General features: G+C 42.8%; 1 protein-coding gene across 48 annotated transcripts in view; it reads right to left on the bottom strand.

Annotated features, from left to right (window-relative positions):
* ROBO2 (roundabout guidance receptor 2) overlaps positions 1 to 14479 on the bottom strand; it is a 1525058-nt gene that overhangs the window by 233589 nt on the left and 1276990 nt on the right. For all 48 annotated transcript variants that reach the window (XM_069760932.1, XM_069760937.1, XM_069760914.1 and 45 more), the window contains exon 5: positions 12007 to 12145. In XM_069760932.1, the coding sequence (XP_069617033.1) occupies positions 12007 to 12145 (139 nt within the window). The remainder of the gene's footprint in view (positions 1 to 12006; positions 12146 to 14479) is intronic.

Here is a 14479-nt window from a genome sequence, read left to right as displayed (position 1 = left end):
AGTACGCTGATACCCCATGTGTGGGGGTAAACCACTGTTTGGGCACACGTCGGGGCTCAGAAGGGAAGTAGTGACTTTTGAAATGCAGACTTTGATGGAATGGTCTGCGGACGTCACGTTGCGTTTGCAGAGCCCCTGGTGTGCCTAAACAGTAGAAACCCCCCACAAGTGACCCCATTTTGTAAACTAGACCCCCAAAGGAACTTATCTAGATATGTGGTGAGCACTTTCAACCCCCAAGTGCTTTACAGAAGTTTATAACACAGAGCCGTGAAAATAATAAATACGTTTTCTTTCCTCAAAAATAATTTTTTAGCCCAGAATTTTTTATTTTCTTAAGGGTTACAGGAGAACTTGGACCCCAAAAGTTGTTGTCCAGTTTCTCCTGAGTAAGCTGATACCCCATGTGTGGGGGTAAACCACTGTTTGGGCACACGTCGGGGCTCAGAAGGGAAGTAGTGACTTTTGAAATGCAGACTTTGATGGAATGGTCTGCGGACGTCACGTTGCGTTTGCAGAGCCCCTGGTGTGCCTAAACAGTAGAAACCCCCCACAAGTGACCCCATTTTAGAAACTAGACCCCCCAAGGAACTTATCTAGATATGTGGTGAGCACTTTGAACCCCCAAGTGCTTCACAGACGTTTACAACGCAGAGCCGTGAAAATAAAAAATTTTTCTTTCCTCAAAAATGATGTTTTAGCAAGCAATTTTTTATTTTCACAAGGGTAACAGGAGATATTGGACCCCAGTAATTGTTGCGCAGTTTGTCCTGAGTATGCTGGTACCCCATATGTGGGGGTAAACCACTGTTTGGGCGCACGTCAGGGCTCGGAAGTGAGGGAGCACCATTTGACTTTATGAATACAAGATTGGCTGGAATCAATGGTGGCGCCATGTTGCGTTTGGAGACCCCTGATGTGCCTAAACAGTGGTAACCCCTCAATTCTACCTCCAACACTAACCCCAACACACCCCTAACCCTAATCCCAACTGTAGCCGTAACCCTAATCACATCCCTAACCCCAACACACCCCTAATCACAACCCTAACCCCAACACACCCCTAACCACAACCCTAACCCCAACACACCCCTAACCACAACCCTAATTCCAACCCTAACCCTAAGGCTATGTGCCCACGTTGCGGATTCGTGTGAGATTTTTCAGCATCATTTTTGAAAAATCCGCGGGTAAAGGGCACTGCGTTTTACCTGCGGATTTACCTTGGATTTCCAGTGTTTTTTGTGCGGATTTCACATGTGGATTCCTATTGAGGAACAGGTGTAAAACGCTGCGGAATCCGCACAAAGAATTGACATGCTGCGGAAAATACAATGCAGCGTTTCCGCGCGGTATTTTCCGCACCATGGGCACAGCCAAATCCGCACCGTGTGCACATGGCCTAATTCTAAAGGTATGTGCACACGCTGCGGAAAACGCTGCAGTTTCCCATGAGTTTACAGTTCAATGTAAACCTATGGGAAACAAATATCGCTGTACACATGCTGCGGAAGAACTGCACGGAAACGCAGCGGTTTACATTCCGCAGCATGTCACTTGTTTCTGCGGATTCCACAGCGGTTTTACAACTGCTCCAATAGAAAATTGCAGTTGTAAAACCGCAGTGAAATGCGCAGAAAAACCGCGGTAAATCCGCGATAAATCCACAGCGGTTTAGCACTGCGGATTTATCAAATCCGCAGCGGAAAAATCCGCAGAGGAACAGAATACGTGTGCACATACCGAAACCCTAATCCTACCCCTACCCCTAACCCTACCCCTAACCCTACCCCTAACCCTAGCCCTACCCCTACCCCTACCCCTAACCCTACCCCTAACCCTAACCCTACCCCTAGCCCTACCCCTAACCCTACCCCTAACCCTACCCCTAACCCTAACCCTACCCCTAACTCTACCCCTAACCCTACCCCTAACCCTACCCCTAACCCTAACCCTACCCCTAACCCTAACCCTAGTTCTTACCCCAACCTTAGTGGAAAAAAAAATTTTTTTTTTTTATTATTGTCCCTACCTATGGGGGTGACAAAGGGGGGGGGGCATTTACTATTTTTTTATTTTGATCACTGAGATAGGTTATATCTCAGTGATCAAAACTCACTTTGGAACGAATCTGCCGGCCGACAGATTCGGCGGGCGCACTGCACATGCGCTCGCCATTTTGGAAGATGGCGGCGCCCAGGAAAGAAGACGGACGGATCCCGGGAGGCCGGGTAAGTATAAGGGGGGGGAGATCAGGGCGGGGGGGGAGATCAGGGCACGGGGGGGCGTCGGAGCACAGGGGGGGGTGGATTTGAGCACGGGATGGGGGATCGCTGTGCAAGGGGGTGGATCGGAGCACGGGGGGGATCGCTGTGCGGGGGGGGGTGATCGGAGTGCGGGGGGGTTTGATTGGAGCACGGGGGGTGTGATTGGAGCACGGGGGAGCGGACAGGAGGGCGGGGGAGCGGAGCACAGGACGGAGGGGAGCGGACCACAGATCGGGGGGCTGGGGGGGCAATCGGTGGGGTGGGGTGGGTGCACATAAGTGTTTCCAGCCATGGCCGATGATATTGCAGCATCGGCCATGGCTGGATTGTAATATTTCACCAGTTTTTTAGGTGAAATATTACAAATCGCTCTGATTGGCAGTTTCACTTTTAACAGCCAATCAGAGCGATCGTAGCCACGGGGGGGTGAAGCCACCCCCCCTGGGCTAAACTACCACTCCCCCTGTCCCTGCAGATCGGGTGAAATGGGAGTTAACCCTTTCACCTGATCTGCAGGGACGCGATCTTTCTGTGACACAGCATATGCGTCACAGGTCGGATTGGCACCGACTTTCATGACGCATACGCTGTGTCACAGGTCGGGAAGGGGTTAAAGGGAATCTGTCAGTAGGATTAACCTTCCTAAGCCGCCTATATGGAGATGCAGGTCATAGGAAGCTGAATAAAATGATACCTTGATATCTACAATATGATGTTTTATTCCAGAGAAATCCACATTTTTCTCATATGTAAGTGAGCTGTTAAGATCTATGGGCTGGACATAGATCTCCCCGAAAATCTGCCTCCAGAGCTTATTTTAAATGAAAAAAAAAACTATGGTGAGACATGTGCTACCCCCATTCTTATTACTCTCACCACATCATACCAGCTCATCAGGTGTTTAGGAATTGGTTATTCACAACTATTTCTATATGTACTTTATTTGATACACACATGCGGCCTACCATGGTATTATCTAGGGTTTATTTTTAATTGATCATGCTACACAGATTATATATTTGGGAGCCCATTACAATACTATTGCTTTATAAAGTCATGGCCAAAAGTGTCCAGCCCATTTTTGGGGTTTTGTGTGAAATTATGTCCAATTTGCCCTTTTTTCAGTTTTTTTTCTGTTCCAATACACACAAATGAAATAAACATGTGTAATTGCAATAATTCTCTGGGAGAAATACTTCATTTTTTGGAATAAGTTGAAGGATGTCAACACTTTCAGCCATGACTGTATAACCCTGGTTCATGGGATCAGGATTATATTTACATTCCAATAGTTTGCCACTTATTGCATGCCGGTGTGTAGCTCATTTTTACGATGTTATTATACTATCACTACGGCCCATTATGTTTGTAGGCTATGGCTGTTCTAAACATTATTTTAAACAATCTCTTGTTTCATGCACTTTAATAATCTCATGACTGTAGCATATAATATTATATGAGATAATTTGGAACTACTTACTATATTTGTATTCTGTTGATACTTGGTAAAACCTTAAAAAGGTAGACTATTACTATATGCATTTTTGTATTTCTAGACTAGGCCTGCATGTGTATCTCGATACCTTGTCATTTACTATATGCTGGCTTACATTATATTATTATTACCATAATTTTCCTTTTATAATACTTGCATGATTAGGGAGTATATTTGTTTGGGGGCAGACAAACCTTGGGGGTGACCCTTTGGATCATAGTCCATATATAGTCCGATATTGCCTTTTAGCATACCTTTTTGTCACCTACATGTAATTTTTTGATTATTATTTAATACATTTTCTACTATTGCTTCATAATAATAGTTGCTCCTTCGTGTCTTTTTCTTTGGGATCTTTATAGAAAAAGAAATCGTGGCTCAAGTCTGTGCACTATGCTTTGCGCTATGCGGGCAGAGCCAAAAACATAAGTGCACATGCGCCCCCACTAGAGTAAAGAAATGTGCGTGGGCGCAATCACAAGCTGTGATTTATGTGCGCAGGCGCAAGATTTCACCCGGAAATGTGGATGATGCAAGGTGTCATCCACATCAATTAAAGAAAGAGGACGGCGAGGGAGGGATGGAGAGGCCCGAAACCATGCCCACTGGACCAAACCAACACGATTACTGTACAGAACTTAAATAGGTTTTTGTGGGGTATACAGGTGGAGTCACGAAGTTCTAGAAGCATTTATGGAAAGCAGTGCAGACACTGAATAAGGTGATCATTTTGGTTGATTTATGAGAAAACTAGTGACAGTTTCCCTTTAGAGATGAAGTGTTAGTTTATAAGTGATGGCTGCCACTTTTAAGCATTTGTCACAGCATCATTTTAGTGCATATGATATGAACAAGGTATTAGAGGTCCAGATGAGCCTCTTCTGCCATTCTAATATTATCCTTTAAAGGGAATCTGTCACTCCAAAATTCAACTATAAGCTAAGGCCACCGGCATCAGGGGCTTATCTACAACATTCTGTAATGCTGCAGATAAGCCCCCAATGTAAAGCCCCCGTCACACAAAGCGAGATCGCTAGCGAGATCGCTGCTGAGTCACAAGTTTTGTGACGCAACAGCGACCTCAGTAGCGATCTCGCTATGTGTGACACGTAGCAGCGACCAGGCCCCTGCTGTGAGATCGCTGGTCATGTCGGAATGGCCTGGACCTTTTTTTGATCGTTGAGGTCCCGCTGGGTAGCACACATCGCTGTGTTTGACACCTTACCAACGACCTCATGACAGGACGTCCCTCATTGAGGTCTGTTAATCGTCATGAAATAGCTGCCATGTGACATCGTTGTACAGGTCGCTACAGGTCGCCGCATCGCTGCTGCGTCGTTGGGGAGATCTCACAGTTTGACATCTCACCAGCGACCACATAGCGACGCAGCAACGATCCCTGACAGGTCGTATCGTTGTCGGGATCGCTATAGCGTCGCTAAGTGTGACGGGGCCTTAACCTGAAAGATAAGAAAAAGATGTTAGATTATACTCACCCAGGGGCGGTCTGGTGCGGTCCGGTCCGATGGGAGTCGCGGTGCGGGTCCAGCGCCTCCCATCTTCATACAATGATGTCCTCTTCTTGTCTTCATGCCGCGGCTCCGGCACAGGTGTACTTTGTCTGTCCTGTTGAGAGCAGAGCAAAGTACTGCAGTGGGCAGGCGCTGGGCCTCTCTGACCTTTCCCGGCGCCTGCGCACTGCAGTACATTGCTCTGCTCTCAACAGGACAGACAAAGTACACCTGTGCCGGAGCCGCGGCATGAAGCAAAGAAGAGGACGTCATTGTATGAAGATGGTAGGCCCCGAAGCGGACCGCGACACCCATCGGACCAGGACCGCACCAGACCGCCCCTTTGTGAGTATAATATATCCTGTTTTTCTTATCTCTCAGGATACATCGGGGGCTTATCTACAGCATTGCAAAATACTGTAGATAAGCCCCTGATGGCAATGGCCTTAGCTTATAGACAAATTTTGGCGTGACAGATTCCCTGTAATAGGTGCAATTGTGTCTCACTCTCTACTTTTAAGGAGGATCTTTCCCTTGCCATCAATTTGGAATTCTTTACTTTGGTGTAAATATCAATGTTCTCCTGAATCTGGCCCTGTGTTTCTTTTATTTCCTGCACCTCTGCATTTCTTAGATATGGACTCCTCTCTCATATATGCAAGTCTAATGTTTTTAACCAACTGGGAGTGGTCTTTAACCCCTCTGTGACCTTAGACGTACTATCCCGTCGAGGTGCCCTGGGCTTATCTGACCCTGGACGGGATAGTACGTCATAGCCGATCGGCCGCGCTCACGGGGAGAGCGCGGCCGATCGCGGCCGGGTGTCAGCTGCTTATCGCAGCTGACATCCGGCACTATGTGCCAGGAGCGGTCACGGACCGCCCCCGGCACATTAACCCCTGGCACACCGCGATCAAAGATGATCGCGATGTGCCGGCGGTGCAGGGAAGCACCGCGCAGGGAGGGGGCTCCCTGCGGGCTTCCCTGAGACCCCCGAATAACGCGATGTGATCGCGTTGCTGCGAGGGTCTCACCTCCCTCCCTGCTCCCTCCAGCCCCGGATCCAAGATGGCCGCGGATCCGGGTCCTGCAGGGAGGGAGGTGGCTTCACAGAGCCTGCTCAGAGCAGGCACTGTGAAGGCTGCAGCGCTGCATGTCAGATCAGTGATCTGACAGAGTGCTGTGCAAACTGTCAGATCACTGATCTGTGATGTCCCCCCTGGGACAAAGTAAAAAAGTTAAAAAAAAAATTTCCAAATGTGTAAAAAAAAATAAAAAAAAATATTCCAAAATAATGAAAAAAAAAAAAAATATCATTCCCATAAATACATTTCTTCATCTAAATAAAAAAAAAAAACCAATAAAAGTACACATATTTAGTATCGCCGCGTCCGTAACGACCCGACCTATAAAACTGTCCCACTAGTTAACCCCTTCAGTAAACACCGTAAGAAAAAAAAAAAAAAAAACGAGGCAAAAAACAACGCTTTATTATCATACTGCCGAACAAAAAGTGGAATAACACGCGATCAAAAGGACAGATATAAATAACCATGGTACCGCTGAAAGCGTCATCTTGTCCCGCAAAAAATGAGCTGCCACACAGCATCATCAGCGAAAAAATAAAAAAGTTATAGTCCTGAGAATAAAGCGATGCAAAAATAATTATTTTTTCTGTAAAATAGTTTTTATCGTATAAAAGCGCCAAACCATAAAAAAATGATATAAATGAGGTGTCGCTGTAATCGTACTGACCCGAAGAATAAAACTGATTTATCAATTTTACCAAACGCGGAACGGTATAAACGCCTCCCCCAATAGAAATTCATGAATAGCTGGTTTTTGGTCATTCTTCCTCACAAAAATCGAAATAAAAAGCGATCAAAAAATGTCACGTGCCCGAAAATGTTTTCAATAAAAACGTCAACTCGTCCCGCAAAAAACAAGACCTCACATGACTCTGTGGACCAAAATATGGAAAAATTATAGCTCTCAAAATGTGGTATTGCAAAAAATATTTTTTGCAATAAAAAGGGTCTTTCAGTGTGTGACGGCTGCCAATCATGAAAATCCGCTAAAAAACTCGCTATAAAAGTAAATCAAACCCCCCTTCATCACCCCCTTAGTTAGGGAAAAATAAAAAAAAATGTATTTATTTCCATTTTCCCATTAGGGCTAGGGTTAGGGCTAGGGCTAGGGTTAGGGCTAGGGTTAGGGCTAGGGTTAGGGCTAGGGCTAGGGTTAGGGCTAGGGTTAGGGCTAGGGTTAGGGCTAGGGTTAGGGTTAGGGCTAGGGTTAGGGTTAGGGCTAGGGTTAGGGCTAGGGTTAGGGCTAGGGTTAGGGCTAGGGTTAGGGCTAGGGTTAGGGTTAGGGCTAGGGTTAGGGCTAGGGTTAGGACTAGGGTTAGGGCTAGGGTTAGGGCTAGGGCTAGGGTTAGGGTTGGGGCTACAGTTAGGGTTGGGGCTAAAGTTAGGGTTAGGGTTTAGATTACATTTACAGTTGGGAATAGGGTTGGGATTAGGGTTAGGGGTGTGTCAGGGTTAGAGGTGTGGTTAGGGTTACCGTTGGAATTAGGGTTAGGGGTGTGTTTAGATTAGGGTTTCAGTTATAATTGGGGGGTTTCCACTGTTTCGGCACATCAGGGGCTCTCCAAACACGACATGGCGTCCGATCTCAATTCCAGCCAATTCTGCGTTGAAAAAGTAAAACAGTGCTCCTTCCCTTCCGAGCTCTCCTGTATGCCCAAACAGGGGTTTACCCTCACATATAGGGTATCAGCGTACTCAGGACAAATTGGACAACAACTTTTGTGGACCAATTTCTCCTGTTACCCTTGGGAAAATACAAAACTGGGGGCTAAAAAATAATTTTTGTGGGAAAACAAAAAGATTTTTTATTTTCACGGCTCTGCGTTATAAATTGTAGTGAAACACTTGGGGGTTCAAAGTTCTCACAACACATCTAGATAAGTTCATTGAGGGGTCTAGTTTCCAATATGGGGTCACTTGTGGGGGGTTTCTACTGTTTAGGTACATTAGGGGCTCTGCAAACGCAATGTGACGCCTGCAGACCAATCCATCTAAGTCTGCATTCCAAATGATGCTCCTTCCCTTCCGAGCCCTCCCATGCGCCCAAACGGTGGTTCCCCCCCACATATCGGGTATCAGCGTACTCAGGACAAATTGGACAACAACATTTAGGGTCCAATTTCTCCTGCTAACCTTGGAAAAATACAAAACTGGGGGCTAAAATATAATTTTTGTGGAAAAAAAAATATTTTTTATTTGCACGGCTCTGCGTTGTAAACTGTAGTGAAATACTTGGGGGTTCAAAGCTCTCACAACACATCAAGATGAGTTCCTTAGGGGGTCTACTTTCCAAAATGGTGTCACTTGTGGGCGGTTTCAATGTTTAGGCACATCAGTGGCTCTCCAAACGCAACATGGCGTCCCATCTCAATTTCTGTCAATTTTGCATTGAAAAGTCAAACGGCGCTCCTTCCCTTCCGAGCTCTCCCATGCGCCCAAACAGTGGTTTGCTGCCACATATGGGGTATTAGCGTACTCAGGACAAATTGGACAACAACTTTTGAGGTCCAATTTCTTCTCTTATCCTTGGAAAAATAAAAAATTGGGGGCAAAAATATAATTTTTGTGAAAAAATATGATTTTTTATTTTTACGGTTCTGCATTATAAACTTCTGTGAAGCACTTGGTGGGTCAAAGTGCTCACCACACATCCAGATAAGTTCCTTAGGGGGTCTACTTTCCAAAATGGTGTCACTTGTGGGGGGTTTCAATGTTTAGGCACATCAATGGCTCTCCAAACGCAACATGGCGTCCCATCTCAATTCCTGTCAATTTTGCATTGAAAAGTCAAACGGTGCTCCTTCCCTTCCGAGCTCTCCCATGCGCCCAAACAGTGGTTTACTGCCACATATGGGGTATCAGCGTACTCAGGACAAATTGGACAACAACTTTTGGGGTCCATTTTCTCCTGTTACCCTTGGTAAAATAAAACAAATTGGAGCTGAAGTAAATTTTTTGTGTAAAAAAGTTAAATGTTCATTTTTATTTAAACATTCCAAAAATTCCTATTAAACACCTGAAGGGTTAATAAACTTCTTGAATGTGGTTTTGAGCACCTTGAGGCGTGCAGTTTTTAGAATGGTGTCACACTTGGGCATTTTCTATCATATAGACCCCTCAAAATGACTTCAAATGAGACGTGGTCCCTAAAAAAAAATGGTGTTGTAAAAATGAGAAATTGCTGGTCAACTTTTAACCCTTATAACTCCCTAACAAAAAAAAAATTGGTTCCAAAATTATGCTGATGTAAAGGAGACATGTGGGAAATGTTACTTATTAAGTATTTTGTGTGACATATCTCTGTGATTTAATTGCATAAAAATTCAAAGTTTGAAAATTGCGAAATTTTCAAAATTTTCGCCAAATTTCCGTTTTTTTCACAAATAAACGCAGGTACTATCAAAGAAATTTTACCACTATCATGAAGTACAATATGTCACGAGAAAACAATGTCAGAATCACCAGGATCCGTTGAAGCGTTTCGGAGTTATAATCTCATAAAGGGACAGTGGTCAGAATTGTAAAAATTGGCCTGGTCATTGACGTGCAAACCACCCTTGGGGGTAAAGGGGTTAAGAATCCTCCCAGAAACAAGAGTTGAGGACCACATCCACTTGGCTAAAAGACTATATTTTTATACACTGAAGATGAGGCCATATCTCAGAAATGCAGAACAGCAGGAGCAAAAGAAAAAAACGTCAGATTCAGGAAACCAGAGGCATTTACACCAAGTACAAAACGGACAAATGTATGGCAACGAACATATAGCTACCACTTTCCTATATAAAAGTCTAATCTTTTTAGCCAACTGGGCATGGTCCTCAAGAAGACACCCACAGAGAAAAGCTGAGAACCACACCCCATTGAGTATTAAAAAAAATAGACTAGAAGTGACAGGTCCTCTCAAACATTAACATCATAGAGATGCCTTAGTCTAAAATTAATCTTTCCTGGTGAATTCTTCTTTATATATTTTTATGTAGCTCCGGACACAGATATATATTTTACTACCCAAAATGGTAAATTACTATATTACATGAGAATGCCTACTATGAAATTACATTACACATCAGTAGTAAAGTGCTCGATTTACTAGATTTCTTTAACCTCATTCTGTAAAAAGCAGCAGATCAGCTCCATACATTTATTTTAAGAAATTTAATTTAGGCTTTCCATTCCCCGGGACTGAAGTGCGGGGCACCAGCCAAGCTTCCCTGGTCGATCTGGCATTTCCTCTTCCTAAACGTTGTGTTCTTATAATCATTAAATGTCTATTAGTGTTTCAGAAAAGTAAAGTCTGAAATTCTATTACAGATTTACAAAAAAAAACCGATTGCTCATGTCTGGGCAACAACATTTAGTCAAAGTATATTTTTACCAAGAAAAGAACAGATCTTCCCCGGCGGTGATGAAAAACTATTGGAAGCTCTCTTCTGTGCAGGAGGTTAGAATTGCTATTACACTGTCATAAATTTCCCCTTGTAATTGAAAATCTCTTCTCCGAGTGCAGAGAAGAATTTCTGTTTTACATACTTTGTAATTACAGCATGCAGCTGCCCTCTAAGACGTGTCATTTTCCCAAACCCCATGCTTGGCCTACATTTAAGGACATCTATTCATTAGAAGCCGTATAAAGGATGACCTCTTCTAGGAACACACTGCAGGCAAATGAAGCATCCTACCAGTTATCATTTTCTTGCAAAATATATACACTATGATGACTGAAACCCCTTCGAAGAGATTAACTCTTTAAGAACAACAACCCTTCATCAAAACTAGATTACTGATCACAGAATTTCAAATCCACCATATATTTCATATAAGGGCCATAAACTCTTAAGAGAAAACCACACCCTTAAAAAATTACCAGGGGCATAATGATTGTGGTTTCAGAAAGTGTAGGAGGGTGACCCATCGACGTCAACAACTACTCCAGCTAGATGTGTGTCCGAGGACTTATAAGGCTTATAAGCCTCATCACACTAACATGCCAGGCCATACATGTCACTCTCCACAAGTAGAAATGTTACCTCTTAGATCCCATTTAGAGGGTCTATATTGTCATAAAGGTCCTTACATCTGACCAACATGGAGGTGAGGATCCAAGGCCAAATTTCATACTCTAGTTGATCCACCGAAGACCATTTCTCAATTAAATTTTGTGTGATAGCCTCAAAGTTATTTTTTTCTAAATCTGACATCAGAATGTCAATTAATAGCCTGACCCCATTCTCCTGTAGGCAATTACATGGTAATAACAATCCTGTTAGGAGTTAACCTATATATTCTGTGTTTTCATCATTGTTTTAACTTAAAAACATTCCTCAGTGTTTGTAAAACCGCAAACCGTCATCCTTTGAAAACAAGTCCGTTTCTTTTGATTGATCACACCAGCTTGGTGACATCAGCGTAGACGTCTTTGAAATATAAGGTATAGTCTTGTAGGGTCTGGACTCAGAAAACCTTGAAAAGAGAGCTGAGATGTACACACCTCAGTGTCATAAAATTATATTCTAAATCACTTCTATTCAAAATGCTATCTATACAAAGTAAGCATAAAAAGACTGAACTGTAAAGACACTGACTTGAGTAGTCTACCTGCAGAAAAGTAAATAATCCAATAAATACTAAAGAAAATGACGAACCTTCCTCTTGGCAAGTCAACATCATCTTTTTTCCACCGGACCGTTGGCTGAGGATCCCCCTGGACCTGACATCGGAATTCTACAGCTTCGTCCTCTAGCACAACCTGGTTAATAGGTCTTCTGAGAAAAGTGGGCCGTTCTTCAGAGGGAAAAGAGAAGACAAATTGTCGTTATTAAATCCTTTAACAATACATTTGAGTAGTAATGTTTGGGTCAATATTTTACTTTTGCACAATATAAAATAAAAATATTCTTAATTGGACATGATACTTTTAATAGGAGTTAACACACAATGGGACATGAATGAGATGTCCATTTGGAGTCTTTACAAAAAAAATTTGTTTTGCCATATCCAAGGAATAGGAGCATGAAACAATTAGGGCCACATGTAAGGACAAGGTGATGGTTGATTTGCTTTATTTCCTTAGGATATTTTCCTTCAAGGTGAGAATATCATCTACATTTCAGAGAGGCATTGTGGAAACCATCAAAGCCAATTAAAGCCTCAATGTGGAAGAAACACAAAGCAATAATAGCTGTAAAAAATATCACCGACTTTTTTATTTTTAAACAACTCGAGTCTAAAAAGAACCATTTTAATCAGTCAAAAAGCTAATTGCAAAACTATAGAGTGAGCGGAGAGCCCTGCTGCTGCCAATACAATTAACATGCTACATGTGCGAGATAAACTCGATTAGAGCCTCCTGTATAACTTGCTTTCAGCGCTAATCTCCCTGGATATGATCTGACAACGTGCGATAATAACCACGCTTCTCTAAAAAAAATGCTACATTAATAAAACAAAGCTACAGGCTAGATCATAGTTTTATCAAATCTTTCTGATAGGCTCAAATAGGGCCTCTGGTATAATACCAGAAATGGAATAAATGAGTTTTCTGAATGTATCAGTTATAGGAAAATATTAAAGGAGTTGTTCGGTCTAAAATGAAAAGTCTGCAGTCACTCTTTTTGACTGCAGACTTTTGAATCCCCCAGAGCAGACACTGTGCGCTGCGAGGATTCACAAGCTGAGTCGGAAATGGCGGTGATATACGCGAAATGCATACTCCTGGGCAGAAGCTGTCTAGTGGACAGCTGTCTAGTGCAGACTTTTCATTTAAGACCAGACAACCCCTTTAAGAGTTATACAATGACTACATGAAGTTGATTGGTTGCGGATGTTTGCTGAAAATGACTTTTTTTCCGGGCATGTGCACATGACTATTTTCGGTCAAAGTGTAATCCAGCAAAATATCGGATCACACTGAGATCAATTTTATTCCATGGGGCCGTGCACATGTCCGAATTTTTCATCAGACTGAGCAGCAGCATGTCCAAGTTTGATCTGATATTCTGATCGCATTTGGCAATGCAAGTCAATGAGTGCGTGTAAAACATCGGACTGCACTCGGATGACATCGGGGTGTGGTCCGATTTTCACGGACTGATAGAATGGATGGAAACATTTTTTTCCATCTTCTTCTCATCCAAGAATATCAGAGATTGCACTCTGATCAACGGATCAAACTCTGATTAGAGTTTGATCAGAGCATGACTTGTATAATTGGTCCGATTCTTGGATGAGAGAAAGTACACTGGTGTAACCCTAGCCTATCACTGGTCCGTATACCTAATACTATGTGGGATATTTGTTAGGAAACGTACACCAGAATTCTGGAGAAAAAAAGTCGCCCATTTTGGCAAATATTTATGTGCAAGCCAATCAGAAGTTTGCGACGTTTCACGCCATAATCCCGGACCTTCAACTGACACAAACAGATTGAGTATACTGTATATCCCCAATGGGAATGGCTACCCTCGTTCTAACATGGAGCGGCAGACATCATTCATTCTCTATAGGGCTTCCGGAAAAAGTCAAGCATAATGCTTGGCAGTCCCATAGGGAATAAATGGACTGGTGGTCTCAGCAGTCTGATCCGCACCGATCAATAAGTTATAACTTATACCGTGGATAGGTAATCACTTGTTCTAACCGGACAACCCCTTAAAAAAAAGTTAAAATAAAAGTCACTATTGAAAGTTGACTATATTAAAAAATGCAAAACTGAGATGGTATTTCTGAAAAATGTCTGTTGGTTTAAAACCAAAAGTTGTGTGTAAAACATGGCAGAAGATATGACTTTGTATTGCCTCCTGACTTATGGAACATCAATAAGGCTACTTTTAATCATAAAATTAAAATGCTGGATTTTCACTTTTTTCTTGATGTAACCAGTCTAACCTTTTTGATACGCGCAGACCAACATATTTGGCAGTTGAGCTGTAATTGGAAAAATTGTTTAGGTCTAAAAGTAGTTATTTATTCCTAATAGCACCATGAATAAAAATGCCAAAAAGCAAATAAAATATTAAAAATTTAAATAATTGAATAATATTGACATGTTTGTGGTGCAGGTTACAGGATAATACTTTTATTATTATATACAGTATATATATTTATAACAACATTTTG

Source organism: Ranitomeya imitator, chromosome 3, assembly GCF_032444005.1.
Source record: "Ranitomeya imitator isolate aRanImi1 chromosome 3, aRanImi1.pri, whole genome shotgun sequence".
NCBI lineage: Eukaryota > Metazoa > Chordata > Amphibia > Anura > Dendrobatidae > Ranitomeya > Ranitomeya imitator.
This window is presented reverse-complemented; position numbering and strand designations above follow the sequence as displayed.